This window comes from Quercus suber, unplaced genomic scaffold, assembly GCF_002906115.3.
Source record: "Quercus suber isolate HL8 unplaced genomic scaffold, Cork oak 2.0 scaffold_720, whole genome shotgun sequence".
NCBI lineage: Eukaryota > Viridiplantae > Streptophyta > Magnoliopsida > Fagales > Fagaceae > Quercus > Quercus suber.
The window spans coordinates 85,288-110,752 of NW_027070160.1; the positions used below are offsets into that span (position 1 = coordinate 85,288).

The following is a 25,465-nucleotide window of genomic DNA, read 5'->3' on the forward strand; positions in this document are numbered from 1 at the left end:
CTGTAATTGCCAAATACGCATATAGCACCTCCTCCTTCTCAGGCTTAGAGAGGATCGGGGGCCTTGACAAATGTTACTTGAGATCCTCAAAGGCCACTACACACTCTTCGGTCCAATGAAAGTCCTTCCACTTATGAAGAAGCTGGAAAACAAGGACAACACCTATCTGCCGACCAAGAAATGAACCTATTCAAAGCCACTGCCATCCCAGTCAATTTCTGCACTTCCTTGGGGTTCCAAGGAGGATGCAAGCTGTTAATAGCCTTAATTTGATCAGAATTGACCTCAATTCCTTGATGTGTTATCATGTAGCCTAGAAATTTTCCCAAACTGACCCTAGAAGAACATTTAGATGCGTTCAAAAGTAACTTATACCCTTTTAACACCAAGAATATGTCACCCAGGTCTGCCAAATGTTCCTCAACCTGCTTGCTTTTCACCACCATATCATCTATATACGCCTCCACATCCCTCCCAATTTGGGACTCAAACATCCGTGTCACCATTCTCTGATAAGTAGACCCTGCATTCTTAAGGCCAAAAGGCATTACACAATAATGGTAGTTCCTATCAGGGGCACGAAAAGCAGTCTTCTCTTGGTTAGACAACGGTAAAGATATTTGATGATATCCCTAGAAGGCATCCAAAAAACTCATCTGAGGATGCCCCATTATTGCATCCACCAATTGATTAATCTGAGGAATGGGATAAGGGTCCTTTGGGCAAACCTTATTCAAATTTGTGAAATCCACACACACACGCCACTTTTCGTTCTTCTTCTTCACTACTACAGTGTTAGCCAACCACTTGGGGTAAAAAATCTCCTTAATTGCCTCACCTTGTTTCAACTTATTTACTTCTACCTTTATTGCCTCAACATGCTCTTTTGATGAACGTCGAGGATGTTGCTTACATGGTGTATGACATACAAACTTAAGATTAATCCCTGGTACATCGTAAGTGCTCCAAGCAAACCCATCAATATTGACTTCTAAAAACTTCACCAATTCAGCCTTTTCCAATGGTGGTAACTAGGACCCCACTTGAAAATATCTCTCCTCCTCTGGCCCTATTACCACCCTTTCCAGCTCCTCGAATAACTTTCCACACGTCTCGGCCTCTAATCTTCCTAGAGGACCTTTTAGTTGCTATGAGATTTGCTCTTTTTCCACCACAATAGGATCCACAGGATGCTATGTGATTGCTGACACCAAACATTGCCTAGCCATTACCTAGCTATCGACCAACTCCCCCACTCTTCCTTACGTAGGATACTTGACTTTTAGATCCAGGGTTGAAGACACTGCACCCATAGCATGAAGCCAGGATTTGGCCAAGATAGCTGTGTATGAGGAATAAGCTTCTACAACAATGAAGTTGACCTGCACCTCTTTGTCCCTAACTTGCACTGGTAATCTTATCATTCCCCGGGGGATCACCATCCTCCCATTAAAACCCACCAATGGTGAATCATACCTTTCCAAATCTTTGGGTTTTAAATTTAACCCCTTATACAAATCAGGATACATGATCTCTGCCCTGCTCCTTTAGTCAACTAACACCCTTTTTACATCATAGTCACCAATCTTTATAGTGACTACTAAAGCATCATCATGTGGCTGGAATGTTCCCTCCTTATCTTCTTCAGAAAAACCTAAGGTAGGGGTAGCCAACACCTTAGCTCTTTTATGACGCTAACCCCTGTCCTCTAAATTAAGGCCCCCAACCACGATCATAACCCTGGTACTCGCCCCAACATCACCCTTTGGCTTGGTAAAGATCACGTTAATAGTGCCCAACATTGGCCGAGGAGTGCCATCCCTATGAAATCCAGCTCCCGAGTGCCCCATCTGCCCTGTAGGCTGATGCAAAAACTGATTGAGCTTCCCTGCCTTCACCAATTAATTTAGATGATCACGCAAAGTCCTACAATCCTCAGTCGTGTGCCCTTTGTCCTGATGATAATGGCAATAAAGGCTCTGGTTCCTCATGGATGAATTCCCATTCATCTTATAAGGCCACTTGAAGTATGGTTCATTTTTTATTTTCTCTAGTATCTGATAGACTGACTCTTTAAACAGCAAATTAACCACTTGAGCCCCCGTGGATGGCACCTAGTTGGGAAAATCCCTCTTTGGACGATTATTGTTATATCCTCCTCCCCGAGGATCCATCTTCTCTAGGAACATCTTAGCCTTACCATTTCCTTGTACCTGATCTTCCTCTACTCGCTTGTATTTATCTATGCGATCTATGAGCTAGCGCATATTCATAGCAAACTTCATCATTAAGGACTTCCTCATCTCATACTCTATAGGGAGCCTAACCTTAAAGGTTCTCACTGCCACATCCTCAAATTCTCCATCTATTTCATTATACGTTTCCCAATATCTGTCCGAGTAAGTCTTTTGAGTCTCTCATTCCCTCATCATCATGGACAAAAGAGAATCTATCGGCTTGGGAACCCTACTACACATTATAAATCTAGCGCCAAATGCCTTTGTGAGCTCTTCAAATGACCTTATTGACCCCTCCTCCAAGGCATCAAATCAACGCATGGCTACAGGTCTGAGATTGGAAGGGAAAACTTTGCACATGAGGGCCTCGTTGCCAACATGAACTGCCATCTTTTGATTGAAGTGGCTAATATGCTCCACAAGGTCAGTCCATCCATTATAAATGGTGAAGGTTGGCTGAGAAAACCGATGAGAGAGCTTGGCCTTATTAATTCTCCTAACAAAGGGTGATTTGGAAATTTGCTGAAGGGCTTTACTCATCGCATCATTCCCCATGCCATGGTTAGAAGACCCTTTCTCACACTTGTTCCTACCCTTTTCCAACTTGTCCTAGTGTGAAGACACTGAATATGACTTGCTAGATGGAGTTTTGGACCTATGGCGATATGAGCGATCCCTACTTTCTCCTGATCCATCACTTGGTGATGGTGATGGACTCCTTCTATCATGCTCCCTACGTCTCAACTTCCTGCACAAGTGATCTATCTCCTGTTGCAACTTTCGTGTCTCCTGATCATGTGAAACATGACTCCTTGTCCTTGAGTGGCTTCGCTCAGTACGATTTGTGTGGTAAGACTCTACCATAACATTTAGTGTACGTTGCCTATCTCTCCTTCGCTCCAAGTTAACAAATTGGTTCTCCCTTTGTGAGCCGATCAATTCTTCCCTATCCTGGCCTACATTAGCCATGACTACTTAGGACAAAACCACAGCACCTTGATGTCCTCACAGACGGCGCCAATTGTAAGGTCCTCGAAATCTTACAGCCTAAGCCCACTTAAAACAATGGGTTTGTACATTTCAACTTTGACCCAAATTGATGAATTTATAAGAGAGGGGATCAAACAACAAGAGAGGGCCTCGCCCGAGGATGAGAATTAGGAAGAAAGACTTGATATGATAAAATATGTAGGTAAATGCCTTAACACAAGTACGCCTAAGGAGGCCACTGATACAAAGAATAATGCACTGTTCACTCTCTTCTTTTAGTGTTCTTATTCTACCTCTTCCTTTTTCTGATTTTTTTTTTTTTTTTTTTGCTTGGATCCCTTTCTCTGGAAACTTTCTTTCTCTTATATACTCTCCCCTACTTTCATCTTGACCCCGCATCTTTACCTAACAAGGTTCTCAACCTAACACCTGCCCCTTTAAACATCTGATGAAGGTGGTAGAAGGAGCTGCTTAGTTATGAATTACACTATTTAGGTCTCATCAATGCAACTAATAAAGCTGTTGCCCACCATTTAATGCGGAGGGAACTAGCTACTTCTTGCTAGAAACTTCCCCTACATTCATGATTCTCTCTCTTTAGCCAGCCCTTCCCACCTGAAACTCCTAAGAATCTTTTGTCTCTTCTCCCCTTCTCCTCAAGTGAATTCACTTCTCGGGTATGTGATGCCCCAACACCAGTGCTAACAGTTCAACAATCCCTTTCTTGGTCCTCGAGCTCCCACAATCGGGTTTGTCAAAGATTTCGTGTACTGTTTACTTTTTATTTTAAAAAATTAAAAAATTCATTGAAATGTTGTACATGTTGAATATAAAGAACAGTCTACACTCTTCTAAAAATTGCATTTATTGAAGGTGCAGAATTGTGTATGTTCATCGAAACTTACTATAAACTTGCAAAAATATGTAAATTCTTAGAGTAATGGTGTTTGTTGAATGCGTAGAATTTTCAACATTCTTTGAAAAATTGTATAAGATGATCATGTAGAAATTTGATTGTTCTTCAAAAAATTGCATACTTTGAATGTAAAAAATTATGTAAATTATTTAAGTAATTGTGCTAGTGTAGAATATTCAACATTATTTGAAAATTTTTGTATGTTGAACGTGCAGAATTTCAAGCATTCTTCAAAAAATTGCATATTTAAAAGTACAACATTATGTAAATTATTTGAGTACTTGTGTTACTTGAATGCGTAGAATTTTAAATATTGTTTGAAAATTTGTGTATGTTAAATTTATAGATTCTTGTATATTAGTTGAAATATTGTGTATGATGAATATAAGGAACAGTGTGCAATCTTCTAAAAACTATATTCATTGAACATGCAGAATTGTGTATATTCATCAAAAAATTGTGTACTTCAATATATAAAATTATATAATTTCTTTTAGTAATAGTGTTTGTTGAATGTGCATAATTTTCAACTTTCTTTTAAAAATTGTGTACATTGATTGTGCATAATTTTGTACGTTATTCGAAAAATTACTTACTTTTAAACTACAAAATTATGGGTCAGAATGGCCAAATATCATTTTTGGATAAAATATTTAACAATTTACCACTGTTTGCGAAATATTTAGCAATGTACTACCCTTTTAAAACTCAAGTTTGTGAAACTCGAGTTTGACATGTAACTCGAGTTCCAAAAAAAATGCCACGATGGCACCCGCTGACCTGGATTATTTTAATTAAAAAAGGCCATATGGAACTGAAGTTTGTGAAACTCGAGTTCCTTGTAATGAGTTACTTGAGTTTATAAAACTCAAATACCGTAAAACTGAGATTTATATCTCTAAAACTGAAGCAGATTTATGGCATGTCCCTCCTTCAGCTTTTCTTCTTTCACTTCAGTGTGTCCCATATGCATAAGCATAAGGCCAAGAGATGTCTGACATGATTAACTTTCACACCTCTTTCCAACTACCCTATAACACAGGTCTTGTCTTTCTCAACAACAAAGAAAGTGATCACTGTGGCTAGCATGATCTTTCCATTGAAAGCATAGCTTGCGTTGGCCTCCATAAGAGACACAAAAGAGCTAGAGTGATGGTTCTAGAGACAGTGGGAGAGAAAGTGTGTGTGTCAGTGAGTGTTTGATGAAAGTGTATGAGTGGAACTCAATTTTAAAGAAAGCGAGTTCCACCTTACATAGAGCTTGAGCTCGTACCACCCTAGTGGCATTTTAACAAAAAAAAATTCTAGGTCAGCTTGTGCCACCATGTCATTTTTTTGGAACTCGATTTTCATAAACTCGAGTTCCATATAAAACTCAACCATCTTGAACTCGAGTTCCAAAAGAGTGGTAGATCCCCATATATTTCAAAAACAATGGTTGATTGTTACATAATTTGCCAAATAGTGGTATATGGCCATTTTGGCCCAAAATTATGTAAATTCTTTGAGCAATAATGTTTGTTATATACACAAAATTTTCAACATTTTTGGCAAAATTGTGTACATTCATTGTCCAGAGTTGTGTACATTTTTTGTGAAATTGTGTACTTCCAACGTACAAAACTATGTAAATTCTTTGAGTAATATTATTCGTTAAATGCCCACAATTTTTAATATTTTTTTGAAAAATTGTGTACATTCATCATGTAGAGTTGTGTATGTTCTTTGGAAAATTGTATGTTTTGAACGTAAAAAATTATATAAATTCTTTGAGTAACAGTATTCATTGAACGCGAAAATTTTATGTAGATTGATCTTGTGGAAATTTGCACATTGTTTGAAAATTTGCATACTTCGAATGTAAAAAATTATGTAAATCCTTTGAGTAATAGAGTTCATTAAATGGGTAGAATTTTCAACATTTTTTGAAAAATTGTGTACAATCATCATACAAAGTTGTGTGTATTCTTCAAAAAATTGCTTACTTTGGATGTACAAAGTAATATATATTTTTAGAAACATACAAATCCAATACGTTTCAGATATTTATCCAATTAATCTAATTATTCTTTGTGGTAAGTATTCCAGGGGATGTCTCTTCATTTAACATTTTGTTTAGTTTTAATTTAAGGTGATGAAATTTTAATGAAATAAGGAGTATTGGTGTCACGTTATAGAGGGCCTTGTTTCAAAAAAATACAACTTGGGGCTTTACTGGAATTAACTAGTAAAAGGCATAAGCCGAAAGCAATCTTAGAAACCAATCACATTCCAGTAAAAATTCTCAATATTGTATTTGTTTAGAAGAAAAATAGAAACTGTGTTTTCATTATGGTTTTACGAAACGACAATTACTTAAATATGTTTGTATTTTTGGAAAGGGCAAATGTACATATTTGGAACAAACAAAATTATGTAAATTTTGAGTAATAGTATTTGTTGAATGCGCAGAATTTTCAATATTTTTTTTAAAAAAATTGCAAATTGAAAGTGTAGAATTAGGTACCTTCTTCGAAAAATGCACAAAATTTTCAACATTAATCCAACAACATACAAAACATATAATAGCCATTTCTTTTAGAGATTTTCAACCTATAGCGTCCACTCCTAATGATATCTCTTTATTATTAGATCAAGATACTAATCATTTTTGGTGTAGGTGGAGATTAGATCTTAGATGTCTTATTCAACCATTAAAAACTTTACCAAGCTAATTAAGGGTATGTTTGGTTGGGCTAAAAACAAGGAAGATGGAAAATAAAGAGATGAAAATAGGTGGAAAATGACAATTTCTACTGTTCAAGAGAGAAAATAAGAGAGACAGAAAATAGGGAGGAAAATAATCCCTCTGGACCCACATTTTTTATCCTCCTAATTTGTGAGGAAAATTGGGAGGAAAAAGTGCTTAATAATATAATTTACACAAATACCCTCATTTTATTCATCTCACCTACCCCTCTCACTTTCCCATTACACCTATGACTTGATTACTTTTGCCTCTTCATCCTTATTACTTTCTTAACACCTTCATAGCACAACAACGTGAACTACTCAAGGTTCTCTTCTTTCTTTCTTTTCTTTTTTTTTTTTTTTTTTTGCCTTGTTTAATCAGCACAGCAACGTGACCTAATTATATTCCTTATTCTATTGTTTCTTGTCCTCATTATATTCCTCATTAATCTATTGTTTCTTGTTGATTTTTTTGTTTCGTATGACATTCAAAAAAAAAAAATTCATTCATTTATCTACCTTGTCCTCATTAGTTTCCATTTGTTTTTTTCTCCAACCAAGGTGCTTTTGATTTCCTTTCTAGCCGAGACAGGTATTTCCTTTCCAGCCGAGACAGGTATGATCTTCTCTACTTTTTTTGCTATTTGATTTTTTTTTTTTTAAATTTTTTCCTTTAATACAAACACACCATTGTGCTATTTTTATTATCTATTTCTTATTTTTTGCAAACCCACTTGGGATTATTGAATCTAAGCATATAAAGAATCCGTGTATTGTGTGTGAAAGAGAGAAGTTCGTGTGCTTTGATGAGGTTGGATTTTATTGTTTGGTATTAGTTGTGATTGTTAGAATCTGTTAGTGTAAGTTTTGATTTATTAGTGTTTATGTTTTTTGTGTGAAAGAGACTGCGGATTGTTTAATGCGGATGCAGTTGGTTTTTATTATCTAATTTTAGTTTTGCTTTTTTGGAATCTGTTGGTGCAAACTTTTGATTTATTAGTGCAAGTGTTAGTGGCGAGAGCAGCATTTGTTGATTAAGATTCATGTCTTTGGTTATGTTTCATATTATATGTAGACTTATTTCAATAAGCTTTCAACAAATAGATGTAAAGAATGATTTTTATTTGTATTATTATTCATAAGTATTCTATTTTACATGACTAATTATGTGTATTAGTTTTTTTTAATAGTGTTTCTTTGCTAGTTATGTTTGGGATGATAAGAACAAAAAAAACAACGATAAGGTGCTTTAATTAGTAATTATTATGACAAATGTGTTGATTATTTCTTACTTGCAATAGATATTTGGTAGATGGATAATCCAACTAATTGGGATAGTAGTCCACTAGAAGATTTGAGTAAGAGTTGGGAGGAAATTTGTCAAGATCAATTAAGAAATATTCATGAATTGAACCAATTTGGTTTGCAACTTTTGGCTGATTAGCAGAGAAGACGAGATGTAGCAATTTTGCAACTTCTTGTACATGTGGTGCATGGAATATGGATGGTGGGCATATATTGTAGTCCACGTTATGTGAATAGAGTACTTACTGAAAGTAGTGGGGAAAAAGAAAATGTTTGGCAAGAACTACTAAGCGAACTTAGATGCAGTAAGAAATGTCAAGACATAATTTGAATGGGGCCTTATGCCTTTGCTAAGTTGTGTGAATTTTTTCGAGGAACTGGCTGTCTTAAAGACACTAGGAATGCTTGCGTTGAAGAGCAAGTAGCCAAGTTTCTTTACATTTTAGCACTTAATGAGAGAATTCGTACGGTTTCATTTTTCTTCCGTCATTCTAATGAGACCATAAGCCGTCATTTTCACAATGTGTTGAGAGCAATCATCTACTTAGAAGATCAGTTCCTTCTACAACCTAATAGGGCAGAGGTTCCCCAACATATATGAAATAGTCATAGATTTTACCCATACTTCAAGGTAAACATATTTTCAAGCAACTATATGGATTGCTTTAATATGAATAAAAAATTATTGATTTAATAGATTACTTTAATTCCAGGATTGTGTATGGGCTATTAATGGGACACATTCGTGTAAAAGTGTCATCAACAGATGCGCCTAGATATTGAGGGAGGAAAGAGTATATAACTCAAAATGTATTGGCAGCATGTGATTTTGACATGAGATTTAGATACATTTTACCTGGATGGGAAGGGATTGCCTTTGACTTGAGGATAATTAAAAACGCTTTAAGTAGGAAAGAAAAACTTGTAGTCCCTAGAGGTAATGTTAAGTTATAAATACAAAGTATACTTATAAAAATTATAGAGAATTACTTATATATATAGTGAATTACTTATATAAATTATTTTCTTAGTAGGCAAATATTATCTAGTAGATGCGGGCTTTATGCTGAAAAGTAGACTTATGCTGTCATATAGGGATGCACGTTATCATTTAAAAGAGTATTTAGCACATGGCCTAGAAAATGCTGAGGAAATATTTAATCATCGGCATTCCTCTTTGCGCAATGTCATTGAAAGGACATTTGGTGTGTTGAAGAAATGATTTCCTATTATATCTAGAATGACAGAATCTTTTTTTCTAGTTGATACAATTACTGAGATTATCTTGGCTTGTTGTATATTGCACAACTATCTTATGGGAGTTGATCTGGATGTAAGGTTGATTTGTAGAAGTTGATCAAGAGATTTCAAATGGTAACATACATAATGAACCTAGAAATAGTACAAATGATAGTGATGTAGATGCTAGAAGAGGAGCAATATTACGAACTAGTATAGTAATGGAATGACAATGTATCGCATGATCAATAATTTTAGTCATTATGTTATGAGATTTGACTTGCTTATGTGTATTTTCTCTATGGATTAGTTATTTTGGAATGATTGTTGCTGAACATTTAACAGTAGTTGCTTATGTGTATTTTCGCATGATTAACATTTTGCTGACTTTTGATTTGCTAACTTTTGTGGGCTGAATGTAGTATATTACATAATTAGCAATATTTGATGACTTTGTATTTTGGTTAAGACACTAGAAGATAATGTAATATTTTAACTTGCACTGTGTTATGGATGAATGAAATTAATATCATTTCATGTTCAACATGATTGCTTTGACTATGAAGTAGAAGAATGTATATATATAGTGTTGATAAATTTAGTTTGAAACAGGTAAAGAATTTATAAATATTTATTGAATAGTGAGTTTTGTTGCCCAGGTGAAGAAAATTTAAATATTGGTTGAATAGTGTGTTGCCCAGATGAAGAAAGTTTGTCCAATTGCCCATGTGAATAAATTTTTATTTTTTAATAGCTTCCCACATAACAATGGTTAGATAAATAAATATATATTTTTAAAATATCTTCAAAGTCTTCATATGGTCACGTGGATAAAGTTGATGTAATCAATTTTTGTTGCCCATAAATTTAAAATTATATATAATAATAGAGAAAAGTAATATATATATATATATGTGTGTGTTAATTTTTATATTATTTAATGAGGATAAATATATTTATTTCTTTTATATTATATAATAAGGACATAATAATTAATTTATATAAATTATATTTTTCATCATTTCCTTTTTCTCTCAAATCAAACAAAATTTTTTTTCACCCTCTCACTTTTTTACTTCTCCAATCAAACACATATAAAGAAAAATTAAATATTTTCTATTATTCTACTAATTTTTCATATTCTTACTTTTCCACACTTCCAATTAAACGGACTTTAAAATGATTCCATTTCACCTGCACAATGAGGGCTCTAATCCACGTGTAAATACACAGTCAAGTGGGAAGCAGGTCCAAGTCTGTCTCTAACCTAGCCTCTCACTCTTATGTTTCCCGCCAATCTAATTCTCAGCAATTCCCCCTCTCTCTCCCTCTCAAAACTCAGAAGCTACAAAAACAAATACAGAAAGAGTGTGTTGAAGAAGCTTGAATTGCCGAAGAAGATACAAAGATGTTGTGGGTAGACAAGTACAGACCCAAAACCCTAGACAACATCACCGCCCATCAACACATAGCCCAAAACCTCAAGAAACTTGTATTCACTCTCTTTCTTTCTTTATTTAATTTTTTTCAATTGCGTACTGGGTTTTTTGAAATTTTGGTTTTTTGCTTTAGGTGACGGAGCAGGATTGCCCACATTTGCTCTTCTATGGCCCACCGGGTTCCGGCAAGAAAACCCTAATCATGGCCCTTCTTCGACAGATGTTTGGCCCCACTGCTGAAAAGGTCTTCTTCGTCTTCTCGATTTTCTTTCATGGGTTTTCTCACTATATGGATATGATCTCATCTTAGGGCTTTGTTTTGTTTTTCTTTTCATTGCAGGTGAAAGTCGAAAATAAGACATGGAAAGTCGATGTAAGCTTTTCCTGATTCTCATGTTTTACATTGATGATCTTGTTTGCAATTTCTTAGTTATTGTTCCACAGGTGTTTGTGCTTTAGTCTTAAATTTAAAACAAACACTGTTTGTGCTTCATTAGTCAATACAGCTATGTGTTTGAATTTAATTAGGAACCGCAGGTACAATACCTAAGGAACTGTTCCTAAGTTTTGTCAATCTATTTTAACACTAGTAAAGTCGTACTTAAGTAACATGCTGAAACATGAAATCGGTACTTTGTGCTCTGTTTGGTGGTGACAATTATTGGAAAAGATGGAAGTTAATTTAAGTAGATGTTCCAATGATTTTGTTTCAGGCTGGAAGTCGAACTCTTGATATAGAGCTTACCACATTGTCAAGCACCAACCATGTGGAATTGAATCCCAGTGACGCAGGGTTTCAGGACAGATATATTGTTCAAGAAATAATTAAAGAAATGGCTAAAAATAGACCCATTGACACCAAAGGAAAAAAAGGATTTAAAGGTAGGAAAAAAAGGATTTAAAGGTAGTTCTGAACGCCCTTTTCTCTCCACTCTCTGATTCATGTCACCTGATACTTAAAAGTATATCTGTCTTTCAGTTCCAGAGTTAGTTATTGACATCTTGAGGAATTTAAACTACATTTTGATTCCCTAATCTGTTTTTTTTTTATTTTTTTTTTAAATTATTTTTACCAGTATTCACTAGTCTGATTTTAAAAGCCAAAAAATGTGGTCTTTAAGGAAAATATGTCTATTGGATCAATTTGTTTCTGTGAGAAGCACAACCCCACATTTCTTCTGTAGAATCTCCTAATTGTTCGAAGGCAACTATAAAGGGATCCTTTAACCACAAAGAATTCAGTTGAGACGTAGGATATGTATGCAGTGTGTTTATTTTGTGAAAGAACTGCCTTTTTCCATAACGGGCTGTTTCTGCTGTGAATTTTCTTTCACATTTGGATCCTTTGTAAAACATAGTTCTGCTATTCAGTATTTGTAACATGAAAGAGGAGGACATTGTGATTGCTGATAAATTTGTGCCCAGGGCTCCATTGTTTCTTAGAAAAAGTTAGAAAAGATTTAAAGTTTTGAAAATTATTTTCCTATCCAGCACTGCTGAGGTTTTTTTCTTGACAGTCATGGCATAATTGAATAAAATGTATAATATTCTTTATTTTTGGATGAAGTAAGAAAATACAACAGGAATGCTAAAGGGGGCATAACTCAAGTACACAGGAAGTATGCAAATGTGATTACCTCATATAATGTAAATATATATATATATATATATATTGTACTATCTATCAGTCCTATAAATTGCTTGTTCACCTGATGGTTCTTCATAATTACTAGTCAATTTTTATTTTTTATTTTTAAAAAGATTATGCATAGCTGACAAGTATTTTCCCATCCTTTCACTTTCTTTTCCCCTTAATTTTGGTTGAATAGGTCCATGAGGATCCCACTGAACTAGATTAACAGAGTAATTAATATAACAGTGATAAGATGCTAGAATTATCAACAAAAAAAGGGGACAGTGATAAGATGCTAGATTCTTTTCAGTTTAACAACTCTGCTTGTGTCCATATGCTGATTATATTTCTTCTTTTGCATTGTCAGTATTAGTGCTCAATGAGGTGGACAAACTTTCAAGAGAAGCCCAGCATTCTCTCCGAAGAACTATGGAGAAATATAGTGCTTATTGCCGTCTAATACTATGCTGCAACAGTTCTTCAAAGGTTACTGAAGCAATCCGGTCTCGCTGCTTGAATGTGCGAATAAATGCACCAACAGAAGAAGAGGTTGGATAAGATTTTATTCCTTAATATTGCTGAAAGCAAGAATTATTCTCATTCAAATGCATCTTAAATGATTGTATATTGCACTAGCATTAAAATTGTACATTTCACATTGCCAACACACATACACAAACACATTCCTCTTACAATATGATAGAGTTGGGTAGCAGAAAAGTTTTCATGATTTTTTTTTCCCTTGGCTTGGAGGGTAGTTTGATAAATGGCTTTGCCTACGATAATGGCCTTCAAAGAATGTTGAGTTGCTATTCTTTGCATTTTTAATAATTTTGTTCTCAGCCGCAGTGATCTATGCAATACACAAGAATGGTGTTGTGTTAGAGGAATTCTGGCAAGTTGGGTTCTAGGGTTTGAGTCTCACCATTTACCAGAAAAGGAAGTTCTTATAGCGGGCAATGTTACAGTATACTAAATATAATTTGTTATATTCTTCTTCTTCTTCTTCTTCAATGAATGTTCTGGAAAACAACTGTGTTTGGGATTTTAAGGATGGATGGGCTATTTTGTGGCTATAATAGATCAGGTGTGTTAATGAGAATTAATGGTGTTATTGTGTCTCTTGTTTGGTTTCAATAGGACTCCTTACGAGTGTTGTTTCTATTTATTATTATTGTCTAAAAATAATCTAGTTGTTAATGACTGGAAGAAATCAAGAAATAACCTTTCACGTGCGAAATTATAGAAGATCCCCTTTAAGATCAAACAATTTATCGAATTGAGTATGATATTTTACAATGATACTATTTCTGCCAGATTGTTAAGGTATTGGAACTCATTGGGAAGAAAGAAGGACTACAACTTCCATCTGGATTTGCTGCTCTTATAGCAGAAAAGTCAAATCGGAGTTTAAGGAGAGCTATACTGTCATTTGAGACTTGTCGTGTCCAACAGTTAAGCTTCATAATTCTACTCATCGATCAGTAGCATTGTCATGCTGTTCTTCTTTACCTTTTTGTCAAACGCACAGCTTCAAAAGATAGCACTCATGGTTCCTGATAACTATGTTCTTTCTGTGTAATGTAATTTTTCATATAGGTATCCCTTTACAAGCAAACAAGTAATATCCTCAATGGATTGGGAGGAATATGTTGCTGAAATAGCATCTGACATAATGAAGGAGCAGAGTCCTAAAAGGTGATTTTCATGCATCTTTCTGTATTGTAATGTTATAACAGTATACTGAATACTTATTAAGATGGTTTTTATGCATCTTACTGTATTGTAATGTTATAACAGTATTCTGAACATTCAGATTTTATATCTATCATTTCTCCTGTCATTACCATCACCGTTAAGTTTCTTTGATACCATCTCTAAATAATAAATGATATTTTTATTGAGGGAGAAATGCAAGAAAACCCCTGAACTTTAGATCCAAAATTGAACTGAATTTTTGTTCTTCTAAAAGTCAACCAATCCAAAGCTAAACCACAAATCAGATTCAGTGTCATGCTTGTTTGTAAGTTACTACTCATTTAGCCATTACATATTGAATTTTGCATCCCTAATTATTTTTGTAGTATCTTGATGCATGCTTTGTCCAATCCCTCCTATTCTATATATATATATATATATATCTCAACCGGTATTTCTTAACAATCACTATCAGAGGCTAAACTCATGGATTTGATCTGGTTTTAATCCTCATCAGTGGCATTGCCCAGTCCGTCCTATACTCTCCCTGAATGTGGTGGCTCAGTCATTGTTAAAGTGGGCCCACTACAATTCAGTGTTTGGCTTGTTGTATTTCGTGGGCCTGGGCAGTCTATCATTCTTACAGTTCTTTCTCTTGTACCACTGTTCCAAACTAACACATAGTTGATAGTTGACAATCTTATAGATATTATGTTTATTTAACAATTGTTAAAATTAATAATTTTTAAAGGAACCGACTTCATTGCATGCCATCTAATTAATAATTCCAATACTTCATATTTAATAGTTTAAAAAAAATATTTCTTTAGATAATTATATAAGAATCAAAAGATGCACTTATTTTTAAAGTAAACGTATGTTAGGGATTAATAAACTTGATTGGCTCTATTTAATTATAGGAGTGTGCACAGGTCGGATTGGTCAGGTGGAGGTCAATATTTTTAACCAACCAACCAATGGTGGGTTGGGAAAATTCCAGTTCTGCCGCCGAGTCGCCGACCCACCAATCTATAAATCAGGCAGATCGGTTGAAAATCTTAACGATTTCAACTTAGCTGGTTGAGCAGGTTGGGTGGGCTGACAAATGCAATTAGCTAAATGAAATTATTTCAATTAAATTAGATAATTGTTTTCCTCAAAAAAAAAAAAAAAAAAAAGGAAACAAAAAACTGCAATCTTTAGTAAAAATAATTACAAATACTACATTATTTTATATTAGAATTTTTTAATAGAATGACTGAAAATTTATCATACTGAAAATAAAAACATCTCAGAATCTTAAATTAGATGTGTACATAGAGTGAGAATAATAACAAAATCTTAGAGAGAGTGGCTGGAGCTTATTAAAGAAGAAAAATGCAAAAATGAAAAAATAAAAAGAAAGAGAAAGAGATGAGAGAAATAAAGTGGGTGCGTATGTGAAGAAGAGTTTTGCAACATAATAAAGTTTTATATATATATATATATAATTTATCAAAAAAAGAAAAATAAAGTTTTTTATATATGTATGTATGTATGTATATAAGCAGGCAGGTCGGGTTGTTGTGGGTTAGAAATATCTCAACCTGTTAAAAATAAAATAAAATTATAAGTGATTTGTTCCTCGCTTGTCACTGACTTAGGATGAAATGCTCCTATATTTTTTTTGGTCTAACAAATGGCTACCTTTCTAATGATGTGTTTTGTCGAAAATGTTCAAGGGATGTTACAGTAATAATATTTGCAAGGATCATTCATTATTGAGATATGGTAGATTAGAGTTGATAAGGCTCAAATTTGTACTTCATTATAGTCTTTCTGTTATATCCCTTATTCCTTTGGAGGGTGACAAAGTGATTGCGCGAGGAGGATAGGACCAGTGGCGTGTTTGCGTTTATGGTTTATGGAAGCTTTTGACAATTTCCATCTGATTCTGCTTTTTGGAGGGCACCATATGCAATTTATAACTGCTCAAATTCTGATTAATTACCATTTTAGATATGCACCCCGCTCTAAACCATTTAATTAAGCATTTCTCTATATTCTGTAGGCTGTTTCAGGTTCGAGGGAAGTTGTATGAGCTACTTGTCAATTGCATTCCTCCAGAGATTATCTTGAAGGTAAAGACAAGCTTCTTTTAGAACATTCACATCCGGGTTTGCATAAAAATTGCTATTTTACCAGCTAATAAGTTACTTTATCTATTATATTATACCACTTTATAGTACACCTAACATCTCAAACTCTATTATTTTACCACATCATTTAAATATTCTTATTTTATTCTTTATTACTCTCTCTCTTCCTCCTACCAGCAGCCACCACCCACCCCTACAACCAAAATCCCAACCCAGCAACCACCGCCAAACCCACCACCACACCACCGTTGCACCACACACAGCAACCACCAAAATGACCCACCACCTCTTTCTCTCTCTTCCACTTCCTCTCTTTCTCCCTCTTCCTCTTAAGCAACCAACAACCACAACAACACACTGCCACCGCTGCTCGCATCCCAGCAAATCCACTGGCCACCGCCCAGCAATCGCCACCACAAACCCACATCAGCTACAGCCACAACCCACCAAATCCTTATCACCAGAACACACTGCCACCACCACCCATAAACCTCTCTCTCACCGTCCAAGACTACCCCTCAGTTTCTCATGCCATGGAAACCCACTATCACAACCACCATAACCCACCACCACACTCATCATAACAACCAGATTCCTTACCATCCGACCTGATCCTCCTTGTCCAGTAAAAAAAACCCAGCACCCAAACCACTACAACCCACCAATGGCAACCCAAGCCACTACCCACCAACAGCAACCCAAGCAGCTGCGAGAGACTGAGCCAATATGGGAGAGGAGCAATGAAAGAGGGGAGAGAGATGCTAGGGACAGAGAAAAGAGAGAGAAAGAGAGGAGAGGGATTGCTTTTATTAAATGCAGGGAGAGAAATTTGAACAAAATATTAGATTAATTTTTAGCAACCGGCTAGGTAGCAAATTACTGTAGCGGGGTTGCAATTTTTTTTTTTTTTTTTTTTACAAATAGCAACCCGGGTAATGTATGTATTTTGTGGTTTGATGGTATAAAATAGCAAATTGGGAGTTTTAAAACTCCCAATGCTAATTTTATTTCACTTCAAAATGAATTTTTATTAATTTTATTTTTCTGTGTTGGTTCAGAGGCTGCTTTATGAATTATTAAAGAAATTGGATGCTGAACTAAAACATGAGGTTTGCCATTGGGCTGCATATTATGTAAGTATAATATCTTATCCATCTTAGGTTCTATTGTTCCATGGTAGTTATGTTAGAGTAAAATGGTCGAACATGGAACTGTATTTGCCATTCTGAATTTGTGCCAGCTTGCAACCCTCTTGTGCTGCAGCAATCATTCATTTATTATGTTCGTGTATATCAATCTGATCTGAATTCGATACTTTGCAAAAATAGGGCATCTGTTAATCTATTTGTTCATTTATCTACAGGAGCATAGGATGCGTCTAGGACAGAAAGCTATATTTCACATTGAAGGTACATGACCATTCTTGCTAACTGTTCAACGTAATTAGCCAAAAAACAAGACAATATTTTGTTGCTAGTTCTACTTTTATTTTTGCTTTGCATACTCTTTAACAGCTGTGCACAAGATGATTTTATGTTGCTGAGATTTCTGCTTTAAATCCTTACTCATGGGTTTCATTTTCTTTTCTGAACGTTATAGTTCAAAGTCTTGGTAAAAATTCCTACCAAACATACTAAGATGTTCCATACTCACTGTATGGGCTGAAGCCCTGTTGAAGCACAAATTTTCATATTATCTCTGGAAATTCATTTCATAAAGGAATGGCCTTCATCTTCCCATTTTAGCATTTAATTAGGTGATTTCTGATGAATGTAAAGATGGTCTTTTACACTTTTCTTCATCACTTTTTTGAATACCATATTGACCCCAGTATCACTCATCCCTGCTGTTTCACAGCAAGGCGGCTCTGGAGGGTTCAATGATCTCTTATGCAATATGGCTTCTTTCCCCTATTTATTTATCATCTACAAGTTATTCCTGGGTTCCAGAAGTTCGCTCAATTGTGTATTTTTACTTTATTTTATTTTTTAATTATATAATTTTATTTTATATTTAGTTATCCATCTCAATGTCTCGATTATTGATACCTAAACTATAGATAATTTTATAATCTTATTTGCCAAGATCATTGTCGCTCAACTGACACCTCCTAGTGTTTCTAACGGAGACATCTAGGGTTCAACTCCCTCCACCCCCAACTATCAGTATATCAAAAAATACCTGAACTTGTTGCACAACATATCTTGGCTATGCAGAATTTTTCTTATTAAAGGATGTGTTTTATCCTTTTTGTCTAATAAAAATGTGAAATTGCATGACACTTGGAAAGCACAATCATTTTGATTGATAAATGCAGTAGAAAATGGTTCTATCTAGATAAATGAAATCATCTTTCTTGACATCATGTTGATGTGAATGCTCTTATGATGAGGTAAACAAGTGGCTTTTCTATCAGCCACTAAATTATTTTATTCCTTTTCTGCCCTTTGTTGGCATCCTAGTCAAATGTTATGTACAGAGGAAAGGAAGATTTTGTGCTTTTCTGTAATTCTACTTCCCTTCAGCTGCTATACCTTATTTTTCATCTGATTTTCCCCCACTTGCATGTGTTATTCCATTTTTGTTGTTTGTCTTTCTTATGCAATGTCATGTGATCTCACAATCAGTAGAATGCCTTTCTTTTCTTCAGAAAGTGGAACCATTCCTGGAGCATATGCCCTGTCAAAAATTAATTTCTATTTTCAAATTTTATTTTTATGAAAATTATAACTTCTGCATCACAAGAATCCTGATCTGATTATGCTTTAATTTAGTATAAACAGATTTCAGCACTTGTCAATGCAGATTGTAGAAACCAATGGAAAATGTTGTGTATATTTAATGTAAATCCCTATGTATCATGGAGTGACTACCAAACATTGTGGCCTCTCTCTCTTTCTTATATATGTATTTTCTGTACTTGATCTCTTAAGAGTGTCCTGTCTGCCAAGCAGAAAAGTAAATTATCTGCAGTATGGGTAAATGCAAACTCATTACATGTTTCTTTTCAAGCTAATTAACCAGCTTCCTAATAGTGTTTCTTTTGATTGGTTTTGCAGCATTTGTGGCCAAGTTCATGAGCATTTACAAGTCTTTTCTCATTGCGACTTTTGGCTGAAGACCATCATGCTTATCTGCACTGCTAAATTAGGCTAAACATAATGGAAATCGATATATGAAGGATCCCATTATTTTTTGTCACTGAATGTTATGGGAAGAGGTCTTTCGTGCCATCCTTCTAAGATAAAGCTTCCATTTCAATCCTAAAATTGGTTATGCTATTGGCGTACTTATTGAGAAAAAATTATTTCTCCGTTATGATGGATGATGATTGCTCCCACGTATCTTATCATTTACATTCTAACGCATTGGTGTTATTTACCAAGGCAATTAGCGAAAAAGTAAATACAAATAAATTAGTATGATCATGATCTAGTGAGAAAAATAAGGTAAACTTTGTGAATTTTCATGGAATTTTTGGACATTAGGAATATTTCTTTTCGCCTTTTATTTTTTATTTTTGACCGCTGACCTATTGTTTATTTCCTGCTACTATTTAGGATAGAAAGGCACAAAACCAAATGAGTAAAAAAAATAAAATAATAATAATAAAAACCATCGCATCTATCTTAGTCTGTTATGTTGTGTTTGGATGGTGAATTTAAAAGGTTACTAGAATTTTCAAATAAAGGGAATTAAAACTGAAGAAATTTAAATTCTATTAATTTTAACTTTTCATTGCTCGGATGCTCTTCTTTATATATATAAAGATTATTATAATAGTAATAACTTGTAGGTTTCAGTTAGCACAATTGGTAAAATTTCTAACAGACATTATAAGGTGGCGGTAATGCAGGAGCATAGTGGCAACTTATATGGCAGCTACATCGTCGACATGTGTTAGTCCAGTAGTCTTTATTATTCAGTCAAAGTTAGGGTGGGGTAATGCAGGAGCATACTGGCAACTAATGTAGCAGCCACTTGGGCAACGTGTCATTTATTTATAGGTTTAATAGTCTTTATTATTCAATCAAAGTTAATTATGAGTCTTGTTTTACCCGCCTAATAAATTTTTTATTAGTATGTTATGAGTCTTTATATTTTTTATCATGAGTCTTTATTTTTTATTTTTTATTTTTGACCGCTGACCTATTGTTTATTTCCTGCTACTATTTAGGATAGAAAGGCACAAACCAAATGAGTAAAAATAAAAATAATAATAATAATAAAAACCATCACATCTATCTTAGTCTGTTATGTTGTGTTTGGATGGTGAATTTAAAAGGTTACTAGAATTTTCAAATAAAGGGAATTAAAACTGAAGAAATTTAAATTCTATTAATTTTAACTTTTCATTCCTCGGATGTTCTTTATATATATAAAGATTATTATAATAATAACAACTTATAGGTTTCAGTTAGCACAATTGGTAAAATTTCTAACAGACATTATAAGGTGGCGGTAATGCAGGAACATAGTGGCAACTTATATGGCAGCTACATCGTCGACATGTGTTAAGTCCAGTAGTCTTTATTATTCAGTCAAAGTTAGGGTGGGGTAATGCAAGAGCATACTGGCAACTAATGTAGCAGCCACTTGGGCAACGTGTCATTTATTTATAGGTCCAATAGTCTTTATTATTCAATCAAAGTTAATCATGAGTCTTGTTGTACCCGCCTAATAAATTTTATTATAGAGTGATGTGAAGTCAATTTAAGGATTGTCATTTGTGTTGGAAGTTGTCGAGCATATAATTGTAAGCATCTATTTCTCATATAATGTATTCACATATAAATATCAATGAGAAATCAGAAGAAGACAAAGATTTTTTATTTAGAAAATTCTTTGCAAGTGTTCTTAATTTGGAGTTGAGTGATCCCTCCTAACAATCAAGTATGTGACCTGGTCGCTTTCAGTGACATTGACAATTAGCAGCGTTGAGTGGCATCTCAGAACTATTCATCTAATCATTTGGTTAAATCTTTGATTTAGCCTATCCAGCGGGTCTCAACTTGCATCAAATTGATATCAAAGCTAGTAATCATGTTGCTCTACCCAAATTCTCTTTTTGTTTTAGAATAGTCTATTCATCTTCTTTGGGAATTCTTTATTTGCTCGTTAGGATTCTCTTTGTATGCCATATATGGTTGGAAAGATCTATTTTTCTAGTTTTAGAAGAAAAAAAAAAGGATCGTGATTTCAAGCTTTATACAATGAGATATTTGTGATTTACTAAGCAAACGCCAATCTGTTAGAAAGTTGTGGTATTTCATGTTCTTATTTCAAATACCTCCAAGATATCAAAGGAACACCAATGGTGTCGATATACAATCTGAACATATTGAGTTAAGGAAATCTTATGAAGTTCTCCATCAAAAGATGATAAAATTCTTGACTGGATTCGAACCTCTCCAATTCAAAGTCATAGGAGTAAGCAAGCAAAGTTTTGCAAGGAATATGATTCCAGTGATTACCAATCAACATTTTCAAATTCTGTTTTGAAAACTACTATTATGAGTCCATACTCTATGGATTATTTTGTTTCGAACATATTTGTAGATGGTAAAGAGTTCTCCAAAGAAGATACTATTGTAGATTGGAATTCTCCACCAATCTTGGACAAGTACCATTTTGAAGGTTGTGAATTGGGCAGGAGTAGTCAAGTTGTGGGAGTCTGGGAGATTTTTATGAGACACTCTTTGTTCAAATACAAATAATCGTTGATTTTACAGAAGTGAATTATTTAGAGGTAAGATTAATTCCTATAGCCATAGAAGAATTGGGTGTAAAGATTGTATCTCTTAAGGAGCGAAATCCACATGTTGATTTTCTTGGATTTGACAAGTATTTATTTCCATATGGCAAACTTGATGTTGATTTTGGTCCATCTATAGAAGTTAAAGCTCCTTATCCGGGAAAGATGCGTGATTTTATTTGGGAAGCTTATGTACAACGTAAAGTAATTCAAATGGGTTCAACACTCACAAGGATAAGACCACAACAATTTTGTAAAGATGGAAATCTTGGATCAAAGGGTGAGTATGCTGATTTGTTTGTAGCATTGGCTTCATGTGCTACACTTTGCCAAAACAAGTTACAAATTGAAATTTGTTCAACAATGTTTATCATGAGCAAGAAAAGAATGATTAGTAGCATGTTGGTTTCACCTGTATTGATGAAGATAAATGGATGGAAAGGAAAGATTGGTCATCCAAAAGAGCAAGGGAAGGATATGAAGTTGAACTCAAGGGAAGGATTTGAAGTTGAACTCGAGGTTTAGTTTTTTTACAAGAAGTGGAGTTTTATATAGGTGTTTGTTGAATGCGTATAATTTAAAATATTCATTGAAAATTTGTGTATATTGAATGTGCAAAATTGTGTACATTATTAAAAAAATTACGTGCTTTGAATGTACAAAACTATGTAAATTCTTTGAGTAATAGTGTTCCTTGAAAGTCCATAATTTTCAACATTTTTTTAAAAAAAAAATTGTATAACTTGAACGTGAAAATTTTTTATCTTTCTTTGAAAAGTTTCATACTTTGAACATACATAAATATATAAATTCTTTGAAAAATAGTGTTCGTTAAATGTGCATAATTTAAAACATTCTTTGAAAATTTGTGTATATTGAATCTACAAGTTTTTGGACATTTGTTGAAATATTTGTGTACGCTGAATATATGGTACAATGTGCATTCTTCGAAAAATTTTGTAGCTCAAAAGTGCAAAATTGTGTACATTATTTGACAAATGGCGTGCTTCAAAAATAAATAATTACGTAACTTCTTGGAGTAATAGTATTCATTCAATGCGCAAAATTTAATCCATTCTTTGAAAAATTGAATATGTTAAACGTGTAGAATTTTGTTCGTTTTTTGAAAAATTGTGTACATCGAACGTACAAAATTATAATTTTTTTTTAGTAATAGTGTTTGTTGAATGCACAGAATTATCAACATTCTTTAAATAATTGTGTATGGTGAACAAGTAGAATTTTGAGAGTTCTTTGAAATATTGCTTACTTCAACCGTACAAAAAAAATGAAAATTCTTTGAGTAATAGGGTTTGTTGAATGCGAAGAATTTAAAACATTCTTTGAAAAAATGTGTATGTTGAATGTGCAGAATTATGTACAAAACTATGTAAATTCTTAGAAATATCAAGTTTGTTAATGCGCAAAATATTTAACATTTTTTGAAAAATTGTGTACCTTGAACTTGTAGAATTGTGTACATTTTATGAAAAATTGCGTATTTCAAACATACAAAATTATGCAAATTCTTTGAGTAACAATGTTCATTGAATGAGCAGAATTTTCAACATTATTTGCAAAATTGTATACGTTGAATAGGCTAAAGTTTAAATGTTCTTTAAAAAAATGCATACTTCAAATGTACAAAATATTGTAAATTCTTTGGATAATATTGTTTATTAAATGCGCAGAATTTCCAACATTTTTCAAAAAATTGTGTGCAATAAACATGCATAATTGTGTATGTTTTGCAAAAAATGCGTACTTCGAATATAAAAAATTATGTAAATTCTTTGAGTATTAGTGTTCGTAGAATGTGCAGAATTTAAAACATTTTTTGAAAAATTATGTATGTTAAATGTGTAGAATTGTGTATGCTTTTCAAGAAATTGCGTTCTTCAAACGTGCAAAATTTGATTACTAATGTTCATTGAATGTGAAGAATTTTACATATATTTAGAAAATTTGTGTACATTGAACGTGCGGAAGTTTGAGCATTTTTCAAAAAATTAAGGTTATGTTAGGTAATAGTTTTTGTTTTCTATTTTCAAAAACTTGTTTTTGGGAATATAAAGAAAAATAAATTTTCTTGTATTTTTGCAATCAAAAACATGTTTGGTAAGTTGAAATTAAAAAAAAAAAAAAGTTTTTTGAAGAAAAAAAAATAGAAAATACTAAAATATGTTGTAACTAGGATTTGATCTCTAATACTAACTTATTAAATGAGACGAATTCATCAAATTAAATGCATGTTTTCATTGACTTTTAAAAAATAGAAACTGAAAACAGCTTTTTGCATGTTTTTAGTTTCCTTCATAAATTGAGTTTTGAGAACTGTTTCTGTTTTCTGTCTATTTTGGGTTGTCAAAAAAGTTTTTTAGTCTCAAAAATATAAAATTGTTTTTGGAAATAACAAATAAGGAGAAAAATCAGTTACCAAGCATACCTTAAGTATTTCAAACATACAAAATATTGTAATTTCTTTGAGTAACAATGTGAATGCATAGAAATTTTATCATTTTTTGAAAAATTGTGTACGTTGAAAGTGTAGAGTTTTGATCATTTTTTTTATACAAAAAAAAATTGCGTTCTTTGAACGTACAAAAGTATATAAATTCTATGAGTAATAGTGTCCTTTGAATGTGCAGAATTTTCAACATTTTTTGAAAAATTGGGTATGTAGTATATGTGTGGAATTTTGACCATTCTTCTAAATTTATGTACTTTGAACATACAAAATTATGTAAATTCCTTGAATAATAGTTTTCGTTGAATGCGTAGAATTCAACACATTTTTTTCAAAAATTATGTTCATTGAATGCACAGAATTTCTTACGTTTTTGAAAAATTGCATATTTCAAATGTACAAAATTATGTAAATTCTTTGAATAATAATGTTCGTTAATTTCATAGAATTTTAATTATTTTTCGAAAAATTGTATACATTGAACGTGTTGATTTTTTTACATTTTCAAAAAATCGTGTACTTCGAATATAGAGAAAATTATGTAAATTCTTTTTGATATAGTGTTCGTTGAATGTGTAGAATTTAAACTTTTTTTGAAAAATTGTTTATGTTGAACGTGCAAAAGTTTGAGCGTACTTCAAAAAATTGCATATTTCGAACGTATAAAATTATGTAAATTCTCTTTGAGTAATAATATTTGTTAAATGCATAGAATTTTCAACATTTTTTGAAAAATTTTATACGTTGAATGTGCAAAATTTTGAGCATTCTTCTAAAAATTGAGTACTTCAAATATACAAAATAATGTAAATTCTTTGTGTGATAGTGTTTGTTGAATGCGCAGAATTTTTAATATTATTCAAAAATTGTGTACGTTGAATATGCTGAATTTTGATTTCTTTATAAATTGCATAGTTT

The 25,465-nt window shown here is 33.3% G+C and overlaps 1 protein-coding gene across 1 annotated transcript; it reads left to right on the top strand.

Annotated features, from left to right (window-relative positions):
- Positions 1-10,612: 10,612 nt before the first annotated feature.
- Positions 10,613-19,677, top strand: LOC112040579 (replication factor C subunit 3). Its single transcript, XM_024073473.2, has 11 exons — positions 10,613-10,909; positions 10,990-11,100; positions 11,197-11,229; positions 11,570-11,738; positions 12,857-13,038; positions 13,807-13,943; positions 14,089-14,187; positions 16,238-16,307; positions 17,384-17,458; positions 17,689-17,734; positions 19,385-19,677. The coding sequence occupies exons 1-11, from the start codon at positions 10,826-10,828 to the stop codon at positions 19,441-19,443; spliced, it is 1,065 nt and encodes a 354-aa protein (XP_023929241.1). The 5' UTR covers positions 10,613-10,825; the 3' UTR covers positions 19,444-19,677.
- The last annotated feature ends 5,788 nt before the right edge of the window (positions 19,678-25,465 follow it).

Bases quoted from the DNA above. Each gene is read 5' to 3' on its own strand.
- LOC112040579 (XM_024073473.2), top strand. From the start codon at position 10,826: ATGTTGTGGGTAGACAAGTACAGACCCAAAACCCTAGACAACATCACC. The intron at 14,188-16,237 runs GTGATTTTCATG...TATATTCTGTAG, and splicing joins AAGGAGCAGAGTCCTAAAAG to GCTGTTTCAGGTTCGAGGGA. The intron at 16,308-17,383 runs GTAAAGACAAGC...GTGTTGGTTCAG, and splicing joins CTCCAGAGATTATCTTGAAG to AGGCTGCTTTATGAATTATT.